At 46.4% G+C, this 18447-nt stretch overlaps 1 protein-coding gene across 1 annotated transcript in view; it reads left to right on the top strand.

Moving 5' to 3' along the window:
• Positions 1–18245, top strand: part of LOC150049633 (O-acyltransferase like protein-like) — a 31268-nt gene extending 13023 nt beyond the window's left edge. Inside the window, exons 6-14 of the mRNA XM_090353017.1 lie at positions 781–883; positions 5248–5349; positions 6692–6857; positions 8524–8603; positions 11019–11132; positions 13548–13680; positions 14846–15032; positions 17376–17518; positions 17803–18245. Of these exons, the coding sequence (XP_090209143.1) occupies positions 781–883; positions 5248–5349; positions 6692–6857; positions 8524–8603; positions 11019–11132; positions 13548–13680; positions 14846–15032; positions 17376–17518; positions 17803–17928 (1154 nt within the window). The 3' untranslated portion in view covers positions 17929–18245. The remainder of the gene's footprint in view (positions 1–780; positions 884–5247; positions 5350–6691; positions 6858–8523; positions 8604–11018; positions 11133–13547; positions 13681–14845; positions 15033–17375; positions 17519–17802) is intronic.
• The last annotated feature ends 202 nt before the right edge of the window (positions 18246–18447 follow it).

Here is an 18447-nt window from a genome sequence, read left to right as displayed (position 1 = left end):
AGCTGGCACCACCTAGAAGCTGAGGGGAGTTGAAAACCATGAATGGACGATGCCAGGCTGCAGGATAGGTGGTTGGCAATGTTCCTCCCCCTCCTCCTACCCCCTTCTCCCTTCCTTTCTCCTCCCTTCCCTCTCCTCCTCTTCCTGCCCCTTCCTTCTCCTCTCCTCCTCTCCCCCTCCTCTTTCTTCCATTCCCCTTCCCCTCCCCCTTACTCTACCCCTTCCATTCTCCTCCTCCTTTCTCTCCTTTCCCTCTCTTCCCTCCTCCTTTTCCTTTTCCCTTACCTTCCCCACTTCCTCCTCTTGCTGTTCCTCCTCTTCCTTCTCCTCTTCTTCCTTTTCCTTCATGCCAGTTCTGGGGGTTGAACTCAGGGCATGGGTGCTTTTTCACTCCAGCCTGGCACTCTACCACTTGAGTCACAGGGAGCTCATGAGTGACAGTTGGGAGGGGGGCACAATTACTACCTTTCTGCCTACTCTCAATCCTTTCAAGGTGAATGACAGGGTCTCTTTAAGCCCTCAAAGTTGACAGGGTTCCTCTGGCTTTGTCTGAGAGGAAAAACAATCATATGATTTTCTGCCATGCAGGGTTGGGGCATATCTGGCCGGTGGGTCATCTAAGGTTTGTGAAATCACTGGGTCGTGCTGCATATGCTCCTGGTTGTTGTCATCTGCCTGTATTGCTAACTGTATGTGGCCTGGACATGTTATAATTACCCGAATGGCCCCTGTGAGGAAAAGCACACCATTAAAGAGCATGCTTTTGAATATGTGTTGCAGATAATGTGCTTGAGTGGAAAGCCAGAGTGCCTAGAAACCCACTGTACCTGTATTCTCGGAGTGGCCCATTCTATCTAGGCGTGGACACATTTTTCCTGATCAGGTATATGCTCTAGAATGTGTGCATGTCCCAGGTTGCCATTCTCACTTTAGTGAGAAAAGCTCAATTGTTCACGTGCCTGAGCCTTTGTTTCGAACTCTTTCTACATAGTATTATGTCATCAGCTGTTAGTGTATTCAGATTGTGAAGTGACTTAGGAGGACTTTAGACATGGACCTTTGATAAAAATGGCTGCTATTGATCGTAATTGTTTAGTTCCATTTCTCAGAGACGGGTCCAGATTCTTGATGAAGTTTCCAATCCTCACTCAAATGAAATGTGAAAAATTAAGTGGTGTGATGGTTCATACCATAGTTTATTTCAGTGACTGAGAGTTAAAATTTCTCAGTTGTTTGGTAAGCAGTAGGCAGAGTTTTAAAGATTAGCTCTTTTAAGCCTTATGGAATCCCTGTAGAGTAGGAACAGTTTAATTCCTTATTTATTTATTTATTTATTTATTATTTTTCTTGCCAGTCCTGGGCTTGAACTCAGGGCCTGAGCGCTGTCCTTGCACTTTCTCAAGGCTAGAGCTCTACCATTTGAGCCACAGCACCACTTCTGGCTTTTTTCTTTGTAGATGGTACCGAGGAATCGAACCCGGGTCTTTATGCATGCTTCAAGCACTCTACCACTAGGCCAAACTCCCAGCCCCTAATTTCTTTTTTAAAGAAATGAATTGTGGGGCTGGAAGTTTGGCGTAGGGGTAAGAGTATTTGCCTAGCATGCATGAAGACATGAGTTCAATTCCTTGGTCCCACATATATATATATAGAAAAAGCCAGAAGTGGTGCTGTGGCTCAATTGGTAGAGCACTATGCCTTAAGAAATCCCAAGGACAGTGCCTAGACCCTGAGTTCAAGCTCCAGGGTCTGTCAAAAAAATTAGCCGGGCATTGTGGCTCACACCTATAATCCTAGCTACTTAGGAAGCTGAGATCTGAGGATTGTGGTTCAAAGCCATCCCAGGCACTAAAGTTTGTGAGACTCTTATCTCCACCAGAAAACTGGATAAGGTGCTATGGCTCAAGGGGTAGGGTGGTAGCCTTGAGCTGAAGAGCTCAGAGACAATGCCCAGATCCAGAGTTCAATCCCCACGACTGACCAAAAATAGTAATAATAACAATAATAATCAACTCAGGTGAAATTGACATAGCATAAAATTAACCAGAGTGTAAAGTCCAGTGGCACTTAGGAGTTTCACAATGGACATACCTTTTCTTGTCAGTATCAAACATTTTCTTTACCCCAAAAAGAAATGTCATGCCCACTAGACCATTAGCCCTGGTGTTTGTTCTCTCCAGATCCCAGAAGCCACGATCTGTTTCCATCCTCTGTGGATTTCCCTGTCCTAGAAATTCTTACGTATAGAATCCGGAGATTCATACACATGGCCTACGAGGGAGCGCTTTGGGCCTGGCTTTTTGGCATGTTGTTTTGAGGTTCATCTTCATTGTAACATGTATCAATAACCCATTCCTTCTTACAGCTAAGTAATATTCCATTGTCTAGAAACACTGTATACTCCCCACTGAACGACAGACAAGTTGAGACCGTGAGGCCCATAATCAAAACACAGACATTCTGGCCCCAGCACACATGGTCTTAGCTACTGTACTGCTGTGTCACCCTTTTCTTGATAGACAGATAGTGACAGTAGATGGTGTGTTCAGTCATCCAGCCATTAGGTATTGACTGCTGGTGTGGCAGACATTGTTCTGTGCCCTGACCTCTCTTGGTACTTCAATTCGTGGAGGGAGGAAGTAGGGGGACGGGGACACGAAGATGATCAGGGGAGACCACAGAGGCCCCGTGGACACACTGAAGGGTTTGGAGTCTACTATTAGTGGGTTGGGAAGTCACTGGACAGGAATGGAGACCGGAAGCCAGTTAGAAGACCTTTGCTGTGCCGAGGACGGAGTCTGGGCTGTCACAAGCCCTCCGGTGATTCTGATGGCCTCTGAGGTCAGAGAAGCACCGTGGGCCCTGGTGAGGAATGCTGGGGATGACAGTGATGGGGAGGCCAGGCCAGTCCTGATGCCGATCTAGAGACAGTCATTTCCGGCCTCTCTCTTCACCTGTTTCCGCTTCTCCCTGTCAGCCTCTATGACTATCTTTTCATCTCCCACTTTTTCTTTGATAACTTTAAAAGGTGTCCATATTCTCTTAGGTAAAATTTACTTTTCACCAATGAAACAACGACATTCTAGTTTTTCCAGAGGAGGAATGGTGATGCTGGGAGGGGAAGTGACTTAAAGTCTGAACCACCATGTCCCTGACAGCCACATGCACACCAAACCTCTGGGGTTTTGTTATCTTAGCTTTTGCTTATCCATCAGAAGAGCTGCTGGGTATGTGAGCATATTCCTGTAATCCCAGCACTTGAGGCAGAGGCAAGAGGACTGAGAGCTGGAGGCCAGCCTGGACTGCATAGTGAAACTCTGTCTCAACAACCAAAACCAAAAAAAAGGGAAGAATAAAGAGGGAGAATGATAAAGAGAAGGAAGGATGATAAAGGGAAGGAAGGAAGGAAGGAAGGAAGGAAGGCAAGAGCAAGGATAAATAGACCAGCTGGTTGCCAGGCTGTGTGGAAGCCCTTTCCTGGATTTCCAGCTGGCTTCTGGTCTGTCCACTGCATGGTTTTCTGTTTTCCAGTATGATTACAACTTACAATTTGTTCTCTTGTTCCCAGCTTGTTTCCTGCTAGTTTGCTTGGTGGCCTCTCTTTTTGAACTTGAAGGCTGGTGGTCCATCTCCAGACCCAGAGTGTGGCCAGGCTCTGCTTAGCAACTGGGCTTGCAGGGGTGGGGTTAGTGTCACTGGGAAGAGACAGAATGGCCTGGATCCATTGCTTCCTGACATTGAGGAAGCAGCACCAGGACTGGCTGCCCTGTTTCCTCTCTTAGCACTCCCATTTTGGCGTCTCCACAAATTCCATTCCTGCTACGATGAATCTAACTTGTTGGTTTTCAAAGGAAAATCTAGAAAGCAGAGAATAAATGCATCCTCCCACCTTCCAGGACTCCTTCGTTGGGCTTAGCACCCTCATCCTTGCTCAGCAAAGGCAAATACATTTCTCCCATAACACATTCACAACATCCACGGGTGTTAGCGTCAGAAGGTTGGGAAACTCAGCCTGTACTTGCTGACCATCAAGTTATAGCCAGAGGCGGAACTTTGCTTCCTCTAGCTGAACATTCTAGATCGTAGATTCGACATTGGGAGATGTTGATGAAGAGTTCTGTGATCTTAGGTAATGTGTCGTTTGTCTTCATTTCATAGGGCTGTTCATTTGTTTGATCGTTCATTCAACTACAATTTAGTGAGAAGTAATTGAGAAATTAAAATGGTCTTATTAGTGAAAGCCTTGGAGAACCCTGTGGTCCATTAGAAATGGAAGTGTTTGATGTTATTTCTTTACTTTTTATAATTAATTTATTATGATGATTAAATAACTCAAAGCCTGGGCATTATCTCTTAGTGTCTGTTGTTGAAGCTGATATTCGAGCATTTGAGTCACACCTCTACTTCTGGCTTTTCAATAGTTAATTGGAGATAAAAGTCTAGTGGGTTTTTTTTTTTTTTGGGTAGTCCATGGGGTTTGAACTCTGGGCCTGGGCACTGTCCCTGACCTCTTCAACTCAAGGCTACTCCCCTACCCCTGGAGCCACAGCACCACTTTCAGTTTTCTGGTCATTAAATGAAGATAAGAGTCTCATGGACTTTAGTGCCTGTGATGGCTTTGACCTTCAATCCTTAGATCTCAGCCTCCTGAGTAGCTAGGATTACCACACCCGGCTGAGTCTGGTGGATTTTTGTGCCTAGATTAGCTTGGAACCACAATCCTCAGGACCTCAGTCTCCAGAGTAACTAGAGTTATAGAGGTAAGCCATTGGCATCCAGCTAGTTACTAGTTTAAAAGACCAACATGGTAGCTATTGGCATTGTTGGCCAAATATTTCTGACTCTCCATCCTTCAAGAAACTCAGGAGCATTCTGTATTCTTGGCCATACCATGGCTGGATGGGCTACTTGTCAGCTGACTGACAAGTGATAGGTCAGACTGCCATGATGCTAAACGCTTTAAATCTTTGACAGTTTCAGACTAGAACCTTGTCTCTTGTCATCTATAATCATTGGTGAACTTGTACATAATGGATATTCCATTAGCCATAGTAAGGGAAACACAAAGATAACTGGTCAAGAGCATACTGCATGAACCAAAAGGCAAAAAAAGGACTGTAGCTTTAAGACTTGGAGGCATTTTGCCTCTATAGTAACACTTAGCTTGTCCTGAATCAGACCAAATCAATTAACCAATGACCTGTATTAATGCTAAGTAATGCCTGAGACTGCTTTCCTTTCTCCTAGTGGCTGGTTAAGTGTAAGGTCATTTCTAAAGATGTCTCAGAATTCAGCAACAGGAATAACCCTTAAGGTCATACTCAGATACTTTGTCAGCCGCCTCATAAGGTAGGTGTACTTGTGTATAATTTCTCAGTTCTTTATTGCTATTGAATAATTTATTATTATTATTATTTTTCAGTGTTTAAAAATTGTTTTGGTGCCAGTCTTGGGGCTTGAACTCAGAGCCTGAGTGCTGTCCTGAGATTTTTTTACTCTATCACTTGAGCCACAGCTCCACTTCCAGCATTTTAGTGGAGATAAGTCTCATGGACTTTCCTTCCTGGATTGGCTTTGAAACTCAATCCTCCAATCTCAACTTCCTAAATTGCTAAGACTATAGGCATGAGTCACTGGCCCCTTACTTACTCTTGAAAGAATTCTCAATGAAAAACAAATGTGAGGAAATACTTTTCTTCCTTAAATGGGATTGGTTTTTGCCAGTTTATACTGGTTTGGATCCCATTAAGATAAGTGCTATGGATTGCTCAGCAGATAGGAAGCAGGTTCCTTGAGGAGCTGTCAATTTCCTTGTCTTCTGCGGGAGAATCAGTGTGGCTGCAAGTTAATATGAATCCGAGTATGAATGGCAATGAGAAAAATAAAACCGAATGCAAGCAGCCAGACACTAGGGGCTCATGTCTGTAATCCTAAGGGCAGGAAAGCCTGTGAGACTCTTATATCCAGTCAGCCAGCAAAATACCAGACTGGAGGCATGGCTCAAGCGGCAGAGCATTAGCTAAGAGCAAGAAAGCCAATCTAGTGCTGGTAGTCCTGAGTTTAAACCCTGGTCCACACATTAATTGTACCTATTTCTCTATGTTTAAAATGAGGCTGCCATATAATGTCAATTGGTGGCAAGATGTGGCTTACATTCCATTTGCACTGTGCTGTGCTGGTTTGCATTCTATGAGTCTCATTGATTACTTTGTAGCCCTGTCCAATATGCCAATATATGGAAGGAAGGAAGGAAGGAAGGAAGGAAGGAAGGAAGGAAGGAAGGAAGGAAGGAAGGAAAGGAAGGCCTGCCTGTGGGAAGAGCATGAATCTGATCTTAGTGCTTCTGTATGATTGGGGGATGGTGAGAGAGGCACCCTGACTTTTCTGAGCCATCATGTTCTCATCAGTGACGTAGCCATCAGAGCTACCAGGTAGGATGGACTGTTTCCAGTCTTAGGATTATCTAAACACCTTCTAGTGACTGAAGTGTATGTTGGGATCAATACAGTTTCTAGTCAGCACAGTACCCGGTGCATATATAGGTACCAGCAACTGGTCCTGGGACCCCAAATGTAGGAGTGTTCCAGGGTGGTGGGGAGAAGCTGCCTGTGGATGATGCTGCAGAGGATGTTTCCAGTGCCACATGCCCTGTGGAGTCACTCTCTCCTGCCTACCCACCCCCACTCTCCAGGCTGCAGCCCCTTCACCTCTATTCCGTGTGCTTGTTGCTTGCACTCTTCTGCTTTGTTCCGTGGGGACCTGTCTGGGAAGTCCCCAAATTCCATTGGGATAACTGCCGGCAGGCGTGGTGGACGAATCTGCTGTTATTGAATAACTTCGTGTCCATTCAGAACGCGGTGAGTCCCCAGCTGGTCACCCAAGTCCTGTCTGCCTGGGGTGCATGCAGATATCCATGAAGCAGAAAGAGAAGGCACACACAGCAGTGCCAGTGTGGGGCGGCTGAGGCATATCAGGCAGCTGTCCCGGCCCCTTCATGGTGCCTGTGCCAGACTGAGCCACCCTATGGGAAAGACACTTGTGTCACTGTATGGAGATCATCTGTACCACATCAGGCCATGCCCACAGCACAAGACCACGCCCACCAGGCCATGTCCACAGCAGCAGACCACATCAGCCACATCAGGCCATGCCCCCAGACCTCACCTCACTGTGCAGTTTCAAGCCAGACCTGGCAGAACTGGTGTGACACAATTTGTGTAGGTTGTGACCACCTTATAGTGAAGTAGCCTTGATTAAAGCATGTCTGAAAAGTGGACCAAAAAGCGAATTTCCAAAGTGTGGTTGATCCCTAGTTATGACATAAAGCCACTCACTACCAAGATGTCACTCTAGTGGCTTGCGCAGGACACCCTACTGCCATTGCCTGGAGGTGAGGGTCTGTCTGTGACAGGGTCCCCAGGGACTGACAGAGATGTTTCCTCACAGGCAGACTGGCTGGTGATATTTGTAGAAATAAATTGCAAGGACAGGAGCCAATTGCCTTCTTTTCCTCTTTCTTTCTCCCCCTTCCCCTTATCATTCTCTCCTCCTCCTCCTCCTCCTCCTCCTCCTCCTCCTCCTCCTCCTCCTCCTCCTCCTCTTCCTCCTCCTCCTCCTCCTCCTCCTCCTTCTCCTCCTCTCCTCCTCCTCCTCTTCATCCTCCTCTTCATCCTCCTCCTCTTCATCCTCCTCCTCCTCCTCCTCCTCCTCCCCCTCCTCTTCCTCTTCCTCTTCCTCCTCTGGAGATCTGGCTGACCCTCAACTCTTGATTCTCCTGTCCCTGCCTCTCAAGTGTTAGAATTATAGGCAGGCACCACCATAGCCAGCTTCCACTTGTCTCTAAGGTAAGGCTCCCCTTAGATCCTTACCAGGACCTTTAGGCCTGGCACTTGCCCCATCATGAGCATGTCTCTTTGAGGACAAAGCTGACTCATTTCTTGATGAATCTAGACTCCCTTGGGGCCCAAGGGACAGGAAAATTATCCACAGGAAAACCTCCTTATATAGGACAACAAAATAAAAATAGATAATGAGCTCATTTCTCACAGTGTAGATCGTGTATGAACCCAGGTCAGTCCTGTGTGGGAACTGAGGAGTTTTCCTCAAAGTGTTGTCTGAGGCAGGCTCTGGTTCTACAGGAACACATTCTTTCCACCTAGAGATGGTGGAGGGGCCAGGCGAGGGGAAGAAGCCTCCCTCCCCCACCACATTCCTGTGATGTGATAGGGAGCAGTTCCCACAGCTCTCCTAGGAGACTGGTGATGGTTAGTTTCATACAAACAAAAGAGGAAATACATTGGCATGCTCGAGTTGTAAAACAGCAGGCACCCCTACCATCCAGGCTGCGTCCACAGAGGGATAAAGTGGGGAAATGGGAAATACCTCCAACTCAAATTCACTTCTCTTTCCATAAAGTCCACACCACACCCCAGGAACCTTTTCTCCCAATCCAGACAGGTGAGAAAGATGGGCAGACTGGATACCTACAGGGAAATGGAATTCTCTCTTTCTTTCTCCCCACAGTGCAATGGTTGGACTTGGTACCTTGCCAATGACTTCCAGTTTCATCTTGTAACACCACTGTTCATCTTTGTCTGTGGAAAGTAAGTTGACCTGGGGTTTGCCCCCCTTTTGACCTCTTTCTAGAAACACACAAATTATGTTTCCATGTAGAGGAAAACTTAGGAAGTGAACTGGGTGTCAGTGGCTCACACCTGTAGTCCTAGCTACTCAGGAGGCTGAAATCTTGAGATGGTGGTTCAAAGCCAGTCAGGGCAGGAATATCTGTGAGACTTTTATCTCCAATTAACTAGTGAAACACCCAGAAATGGAGCTGTACTTCAAATGGTAGAGCCTTGATCACAAAAGCTCAGGGATGGCACCCAGGCCCTAAGTTCAAGCCTCAGCACACACACACACACACACACACACACCCTTAAGAAATGAATTCTGCTATTTACCTTCCACACCTTCTTCTAATCTCTGTGTCGTTTGCAGAATTGTAATCATTGCTTGTGTAATACCTAGTGCTCTGTGTTTTCCATTCTAGTTCTTATAAACATGTTGGTATAACCTATAAATCTGTCAGTTTGAGAATTTATGTACCCTTTTATGGCTGGGCATCTAGATTGCGCCCATTTTTTTCCCATGATTATAAATGGCACTGCCATGATTGCCTTTGAACACAAATGATTGTGTTTGGTTTCTTCTTTTTTTTTCTCATGGTTATTTCCTTGGGGACCTGTTTCCAAGTGGAATTATGGGGTCAAAGGCTAGGAGCAATTGTGTGGTGCTTGTTATACACTGTGATTGCCCTGGGGAAAGGGGAAGTAATTTACAGTGCCCTCAGAGAGGTGTGGGTGTACCTGCTTCTGTAATACAGCCTGTATTTGTCACCTTCATTTTTGCTAGTTAAAAAAAAATCACCTTATAGCCTCAGTAATCCATAGGGAGATTTATAGTGTGTGGATTCCTGAAGCCATATTCGAAGAGATTTAGTATTCATTTTTGTTAAACTATGTGTTCAATTTGGGAACTATTAGAGAGGATTACAATGGAGAGAGGGAAATTCTCATCCCAATCTTTAACACTCAGGCAAGGTAAACTCACAGTTACTGTTTTGGTGTCTTATTTGTTATTTTTTTTCTGCTTAGATTTTATACATGAAACACACAAACCACACCACACCACACACACACACACACACACACACACACACACACACACACACTTTAACATCTTTGGAGAGGGGTATGTTCCAGTACTTGAACTCAGGGTCATGAATTCTTCCTTAGTTTTTGCTCTTAAGTCTGCCGCTCTACCTCTTGAGCCACATCTCTACTTCTGACTTTTATTACTGGTCAATTGGAACTTTTCTTTTGTGTTTGTGCTGGTCCTGGGGCTTAAACTCAGAGTTTGGATGCTATCCCTGAGCTTTTTTGCTCAAAGATAATGCTCTATCACTTGAGCTATAACTCCACTTTTAGCCTGGTAGTTAATTGAAAATAAGTGTTTTGTTTGGGCTGGCTTTGAGCCAAAATCCTCAGTTCTCAACCTCCTGAGTAGCTAAGATAACAGGTATAAGCCATCTCTGCCTAGCTTTGGGGACAATTGGAGCTAATGGCTTTGAATGGAGGTCCTCAGATTTCAGCTTCCTGAATAGCTAGGATTTTAGATATGAGACACTCATGCCTGGCCTAACATCCTTTAAAAATACATTTGTGATGCCTACATTTCCTTATGTTATTTTATTTAATGATTACAATGTATACCTAACATTTCATGTCATGAATAAGCTGTAATTTATTCATCTCTTCTCTCATTGTTAAATGCTTAGATTATTTCTACATGTGCTCTCATAAATATTGACCTGATGACTAATTTCATGGCAACCATTCGTCTCCAGTCCCGGTGTTTCTTTAGAACACATGCTCTTGAGAGGAATTACCCGATCAAAGAGCACAAATGATAATGATGAATTACTTTTTTCTTTTGAAATGGAGACATCTGCGTTTGACATTTCTGTTATTGTAGGTCCTTAGTCCCAGCCTTTATGCAAGTAAGGCAGCCATCTCACCCCTCTCTTGGAGTCTGTGACCTCATGTTTCTTCTTTCTTGCTGTAGAACCTGACGGTTACAGCTAGGTTTCTTCAGGAGACCTACAAGAGATGTACAGTCCCACAGCGTGCTAGAATTAATGTCTGATGGTCACCCTTGACCCCGGATGACTTGACGATATTAAGAAAATACTTCTCTCCTTCACCTCCCTTCCTCCCCGAGATGTTCTGAGAGTCATTTCCTGAGACTCTAGAGAACATTCTGGAAGAACACAGCATTGGCCACCTTGATTACACATCCTGCTCTGCTCCTCAGTCTGATTCCTTATTCCCATTGCCCCTCACCAAGGGCCCCTCCCTCTCACAAAAGCAAGGCCACCGGAGGAGATGGTGTCCACAAATGGGATAGCCACAGTTCACGAATCTGAAGGACATCCTCCCTGTGTCCTGTCTTCCTTGCAGAAGTAAGCACACCCTTGTCCTCCTTGGAGTCATTCTGTTCTTGGCATCGTTCACCATCACTGCTCTGCTCACACTGGCTTATAAACTTCCTGTGGCGTCTCCATCAGCAGCTAGGTAATGTGGTTTCTGTCCCTTGCCTGCCTTCACTAGGGTGGGGTGCTCCCAGGGAGTGTGGTTTCAAATGCCAGGCTGTTTGCATGGTGCCCACTGGCTTGTGAGAAAGCCTGGATGACAAAGGTTGATTGTGTTTTGCTTCCTCTGGACCTTTCAGCTAACTTGCCTTGGGAGATTTTTCTTGAATTCGTTTTGCCCTTGAAAATGCTTCTCAAGAGGAAGAGACCGCCCCCTTGTGGCTGAAATGTGCTTCTCTTGTTTTACTATTGGATGGAGAGAGTTCAATTTAAGGAAGTTTGGGGTTGCTTCTTGGAATTCACATAGCTGGGGGCGGGAGTTGAACAGAGGATGAACCCCTCCCCCCAGTGAGTTCTGTATGCCAGTTCTTGCTTATATCCTCCCTATTAGTTTCATAGGAATCATTGGTAGGATTCTCTTATGGGTTTATTCTCAATTCATTAGAGTATCACATGTGAAAGTCAGATGACATATCAGTCATCAACTCAAATCCCATCAACGCAGCTGGTGTTAGCTACCATCTTCTTGCTAGCTGAACTCTGGACAATTTTTGTTTTCCTCTTCAAGACACCAAGTAACCTCAACCCTCAGAGCCCATGTACTTATCCCTCAACCTAGACTTCAAGGTGTCATCAAGGCTTCTCCCTCCCTCCCAGCTTTCAAACATGTATGCTGATGTTATATTCCCAGAACTGACCACGGTAACTTCCCAATATAAAACAGTGCACTCAGAAGTTCATGCCTATAATCTCAGTTAATGGAAAGACAGAGTCAAGAACATGGTGTTGGGAGGATTAGAGATCCAGCCCAGCCTGGGCAAAAGTGAGTAAGGCCTCATCAATAAACAAGATAGAAATAGTGGCACATACCTGCGAGTCTAAGACTGAGCTGCAAGGCTGGCAAAAGCTTGATTCTATCTAGAAGTAAAGCAGAAAGGACTGGGGTTGTGAATCAAGTGGTAGATAACCTGTTTATCCTGTGCAAAGCCCTGGATTTAAACACTTGTATCACCAAGAAGAGTGAAGAAAGAGGAGAAGGAGGAGGAAGGGGAGGAAGAGGAGGAGGACAGGAAGGAGGAGGAGGAAAAGAAGGAAGAGAAAGAGGAAGAAGAGGAGGAGAAGGAGGAAGAAGAGGAGGAGGAAGAGAAGAGATGGAGGAGGAAGACCAAGAGGAAAAAGAGAAGGAGCAGATGGAGACACAGGAGAAGGAGAAGAAGGAAAAGGAGAAGATACCAACCCAGAATTGCACCTAGCACCTGAGTATTCAATTTGTGGTTGTGCATAAGCCAAGTATGTGATACGTGAAGGATTACTGAAGGATGAGTGACTACACCACACGCCTGGCTGGACAGAGCATACACGTCACAGGTTATGTGAGGAGGCGAGGCTTTTCTGGGTGTGCCAGGTGACCGAGGAGGACGCTTCCTCATGCCTAGACCCATGGTTCTGACTCTGGATGCACTTTAGAGTCCTGCCTTGGACCCATGAACTTGGAGCCCAGGCAGCTGGCTTTTGTACCAGCTTCCATGGGTCCTAGTGGGCAGGTAGTGGAAAGAACCACTGCTAATCCTCAAGAAAGTTTCCCACCTCTGGTCATCACTGAACAGCCAGGGGAGGACTCCCACCCCAACAAACGTGGCCTCAGCCCTTTGATGACCTCACCCCGGGTCTGGTTCTGTGGGTCTGGGTGTACCCTGGACATCTCCCGTGGCAGGCAGGACCCGTGGTTATGGGTGCTTATCCAACGTGGGCATCGGATTACTGGAAGACTGAATTTTGTCCTTCAGTGGCTCTATAACTCCTAGGGGGGGACATCAATTTGAGTTTTTTATTTTTGCCTGTATTTATTTGGGGTGTGTGTGTGTGTGTGTGGACTGGGGGTTGAACTTGAGATCTCAAGCACTTGCTTGGCATTTTCCCTCAAAGCAGATGCTCTACCACTTGAACCACTGCTCCATTTCTGGCTTTTTGCTGGAGATAAAGAGTCCCACAGACTTTCCTTCCCAAACTGGCTTCGAAATCTGATGCTCAGATGTCAGTCTGTCTCTAGAATTGCAGACGTGAGCCAGCAGCGCCTGATGGGATTGGAGGTCTTCACTCCCTCTCAGGTGACGCGCTGTGAGTGTCTGGAGTCTTGGCCTTGGACATCACAGCCTCAGAGACTCTGCTTTGGTGTGCTCTCAGGGCCCTGGCCTGGGCTTCTCGAAGCCTCTCTTATCACTCAGGACCATCTCTTCCAGGATTCATAGCCTTAGAACTCCTGAAATGATTATTATTCAATAAAGTCATCCCCCTTCGGTAGGATCTGGAATGGAGGAGCCCGAGGGAGCTGTACAGAAACGCCACAGGTGACCTAAAGGAGATATATATATATATATTATTTGTGTGTATTTTTTAGTGAAAGTGAGACTGTGCTGTACTTCGTGGAGTACTACACGAGGCCTTACTGCAGGTGTGGGCCGTTCCTTGTCGGGCTCTTCCTGAGCATTTTCATGCACCAAAATAATCAGACAAACATTCTCAAAAGCAAGGTATGGATTCCCTGTGCTCTCCAGTAAATACGGGCATGGATCTGGCTAGGATTCGAGCTGCCAAGCCAGAATCTAGAAACCAGCAGCTTTGGGGTGCTGCAATGTGTACGTGGTAAAGAAGGCCTTAGCTTCTCAGCAGAGTCTGAGTCTCCTCACCAAGCTGAAGGTTCAGGAATCCCATCACAGTACTAGAACACAGTCCTGTCCCTGCTCTCTGCTAGGCCCTGCCTTTGTTACTTAGGTTCTGAGTGTGGAGATGAGGCTCTGGTCTCTAGGAAGATTGGAGGATCTGCTGGGCTAAGTGACTTTCCTAGGTCAGTATTCACGTAGGGCCCTGGAAATGCTGTCAATTGTAGGGGATCACAGAGAGTCACGGAAGAGCTATTTTATCAGAGTCTAGGTTATGTGGAGGCCCCAGGAGAAAATGAGTGTGAACAAAGGGGAAAGCTAAGATAGGGAGGGCTGAGTGCTGGGGGCTCATGCCTGTAATCCTAGCTACTCAGGAGGCTGTGATATGAGGATCACAGTTCGAAGCCAATCCAGGCAGGAAAGCCTGTGAGACTCTTATTTCCAATTAACCACCAGAAAACTGGAAATGTTCCAAGTAACAGAGTGCTAGCCTTGAGCACAAGAGCTCAGGAAGAGTGCCCAGGCTTTGAGTTCAAGTCCCACGACTACTACCACCAACAACAAAAGAGGAGTCAGCCCTGAGGAATTGTTTCAAGGGCCAGTGGTAGGAAGGATACAGCCAAGCTGAGCTGGATAAACAGAAGAGATGGGTTTGTTCCACATTGTGTGGTGTCCTCAAACCATGAGAAGCTAGAAAATAAGCACTGGAAGAAGCCAGGACTAGTGCCATTTTCTGGGAATGCAGCAAGAAAATGGGCCCAGATGCACGTGACATGACCGCAGGAGCACAGAGGCCAGATGTTTATGGTCCCCCCTTTATGGTCTCCCATTTTTCTCTTCCCCACCATTCCTAGCCCATGATAACTGAGAAACTGAACTCTCTAGCTACATTTGCTCAGTAACTGAGGTTTTTCCACGTAGAGATCCAAAGTCATAGAAATGGCATCACACAAATGAGTTCATGCAAAAAATAAAAGCAAACAGAGTGGCGCGCATGGAGTGTGATCTGCCCCTCCCCCTCCCCCAATCTCGGCAGGTGCAAGCCCTGCTGGGCTGGACCTGCGCCATGCTCAGCCTGCTCCTGGTGGTTGCTGTGGCCTATGCCGTGGACGACTCCTCCGCTACCTCCTCCACAGCCTCAGCCATCTACCAGGCCCTGCACCGCAGCTTGTGGGCCGCGGCCGTCGGCTGGGTCATCCTTGCATGTCAAGAAGGCTATGGAGGTAGAAGGGGGCTCCCAAAACATGCACGTGTTCACATCCTTGGGAAAAGCACACCACATACACTGTTCGGGGGATTTTCTGTTGATTGATGTGCACACACCAGTCTGAAGGAAACATTGGGAGTGTCCTCCCAGAGTTCAATCCCCAGTGCCTGAGAATGAGGGTGAACACAAGTGATAGTGAGAGAGGACGGACTGCAGTTAATCAGAAGACCAAACCAATGTTCAACAGCTCTTAATCAGTAGTTTGAGGAAGGATAAACTCTTGCTATCCAAACAACAGACAAGCCCTTTGTTCTCTTTTGGGTGTGGGTACCGGGACTTGAACTCAGGGCCTGGGTGCTTTCTTTCAGGTTTTCCACTCAAGGTTGGTGCCCTACTGCTTGAGCCACAGCTTCAATACCAGCTTTTTGTTTTGTTTTGGTGGTTAATTGAGCATTAGAGTCTCATAGACTTTCTGCCAGGGCTGGCTTTCAACCTTGATCCTCAAAGCTAGAATTCCAGGTGTGAGCCACTAGGTCCAATCCCCTTTGTTTATTCTTTTTTTCCCCAGTTCTGGGGCTTGAACTCAGGGCCTGGGCACTGTCCTTGGACTGCCTCAAGGCTTGCACTCTGTCACTTGAGCCACAGCACCACTTCGGGCTTTTTCTACACATATGTAGTACTGAGGAATTGAACCCGGACCTTGGTGCATGCTAGCACTCTACCAGTAGGCCAAACTCCTGTCCCCTTTTGTTTATTCTTAAGCCATGTACTTACCAAAGACGAATTATCATGAGTCCATCTATGAGGATAGGTACCACTGCTGTGCTCAACTCCCATCTCCAACACTATCTACTAGATGTCAAGATGAACTAGAGGGCCAGTGTTGGAAGTAGGCCATTAGGTAAATCGTTAGAACTGTGTGTCTATCCGATGACCTTTGTTGCGGGGGGGAGGGAGGACCATTTGAGAGTGTTTAATTGCAAGTCTCAAGACCAGGACAGAACTTGACAGTCAAGTAACCTTGTTGATCATCCTCGATTGGCACCAATCTAAAACAGGCCCCATGATGCCCAACGTCACCCTGTATTGCCAGTCATCTGATCAGTTAATGCCTTTCGAGGACACCTGTTACCTGCAGCAATAATCCTTAAACCTGTGTTTGCACCTCCTCTAAAGGAAGGGGATTCTTCAAGAACCTTGGTGTGGGCTGAAATTATTCTGTGGTCTACTTCTATCTATACACAAGCAACAATAAACCTACATATGCAGTTTGATACTGATATAAAGTCAAAGCAGATTTGCAAAGTAACTGTGAAACGGTCCAGCTCATGAAGCCTGCACATACAACATGAACTTATGATGGCTCGTTTGTGGAATGGGTTTGTTGATTTCACAGTAAAAATCATGCTTCACCTCATCTGGCCTTCACTTGGGCAATTGCGTCTGAGGCTGTGAGTCTATCTTTGTTTAGTCACTTGAGTGTGTGTGTGTGCGTGTGTGATACATATTATGCTGGGCTCTGAAGGCTCATAGTTCGAAGCCAGCCTGGACAAAAAAGTCCCCAGGAGACTTATTATTTTTTTTCCCCAGGTCATGGGCTTGAACTCTGGACTGGGGCGCTGTCCCTGAGCTCTTCAGCTCAACGCTAGCACTCTACCACTTGAGCCACAGCACCACTTCTTGTTTTCTAGTGATTAATTGGAGATAAGAGTCTCAGGGTCTTTTGTCCCTGGGCTGGCTTTTAACTATGATCCTCCAATCTCAGCCTCCTGAGTAGCTAGGATTACAGGCATGAGCCACTGGTGGCTGGCTCCCAGGAGATACATATTTATGTATATGTTTATATATTTATATGTGTTTTATATGGTTATATATTTAGGACACACAAACACATCAAACACCCTCCCTCACCTTCCATATATATGTATGTTTTGGGTTTCGTTTTTTGGCCAGTCCTGGGGCTTGAACTCAGGACCTGGGCGCTGCCCCTGAGTTTTTTTGCTCAAGGTTAGCATGCTACCACTTGAGCCACAGCTCTACTTCCAGTTTTTTTCTGTGGTTAATTAGAGATAAGAGTCTCATGGACTTCCTGCCTGGACTGTCTTTGAACTTCGAGCCTCTCCTGAGTAGCTAGGGTTACAGGTATGATAAAATATTTTTGTTTGTTTGCTGCCCGGAAGTGCTCTTGGGATAGAGTTGGGGATATAGCAATAGGTAAGAAAAAAAAAGTCTCTTTCTTAAAGGCTATGACCAGGGGAGAAGCCAACAGGCTGAAAAACGCCTGCAAAGATGTCCAGTCTTCTTTCTCCAGTGCAGGGATTGGCCTGCAGCTTGGTGAGCCAGCATTCCTGTCCCCCAGGTCTGGTGAACCGAGTGCTTTCTTGTGAGCTCTGGCGTCTCCCTGCCAGCCTCAGCTACGCTTGCTACCTGCTGCATCCGGCCGTGATCATTGTGTACAATGGGCTTCAGGAAACCCTTCTCCACTACACTGCCACCAGCATGGTGAGCCAGCCCCACCCCTCTCTTCTACCCCAACTCATGCCTTGCTCGCTCCTTCGGCCACACAGCAAGCAGGCTTTGAGAGAAGCCTGATTTTGTTTTCTCTTCTAAAGAGCCTTCGTGTTCTCTGTTCTGTTTGAGGTTGAAAGAGGAAGGGTTCCCGCACAAGATAGCATCTTTATGGATATCCAGGGTGGATGTTTTAGGACTGCCTGTTCTACATACTTATTTTATAGTGCAGAAGGCACCCTCTGAGATGTGAACGCACTGTGCCTCTTTCCCTGCAGTTCTATCTTTTCTTGGGACACTGCGTGCTGACCTTCATCTTGGGACTGGCCCTGACCCTGTGCATCGAGCAGCCATGGCAGGAGCTGAAGAGGAGCCTGGGTGGCCCAGCGCCTGCTGAGCCTTGAGCATGCTGCTAAAAGCTGCAGGCAGGGATGGTCTTTTAAAAAGGGGAACAAGGCAACACGGCCTCCTGCACACACGGCACCTGTGTTTCTGAGAAGGGGTATGAGTCTGATTTCGTGGTGGTTAATAATACAAGTCCTCTGTGGTTTACTATAAAAAATAATTATATGATGTGTGTGTGTGTGTCCTGGGTCTTGAACTCAGGGACTGTGCACTGTCCCTGAACTTTTTTGCTCATAACTAGCACCTTACCACTTAAACCACCTTTTCTCCCTCCTTTTCTCCTTCCTTCCTTTCTCCGTTCATTCGTTCGTTCCTTCCTTCCTCCCTTCCTTCTTTCTTCCCTCCTTCCCTTTTTCTTTCCTTTGAGACTCATCTCTAATTACTAATTAACTAGCAAAAAGTTGGTAGTGGAGTCATGGCTCAACTGGTGGAGTTCTAGCCCTGAGAAAAAAGCTCTGAGTTTTAGCCACACACAGGGCTTGAATTTTCTGTGCTGTCCTCCAAAAGTCTCCATGAAG

The sequence above is a fragment of the Megascapheus bottae genome, chromosome 19 (genome assembly GCF_031878675.1).
Source record: "Megascapheus bottae isolate mThoBot1 chromosome 19, mThoBot2.hap1, whole genome shotgun sequence".
NCBI lineage: Eukaryota > Metazoa > Chordata > Mammalia > Rodentia > Geomyidae > Megascapheus > Megascapheus bottae.
Note: the sequence above shows the minus strand (reverse complement) of the source record. Positions and strands in the feature narration are given on the sequence as shown.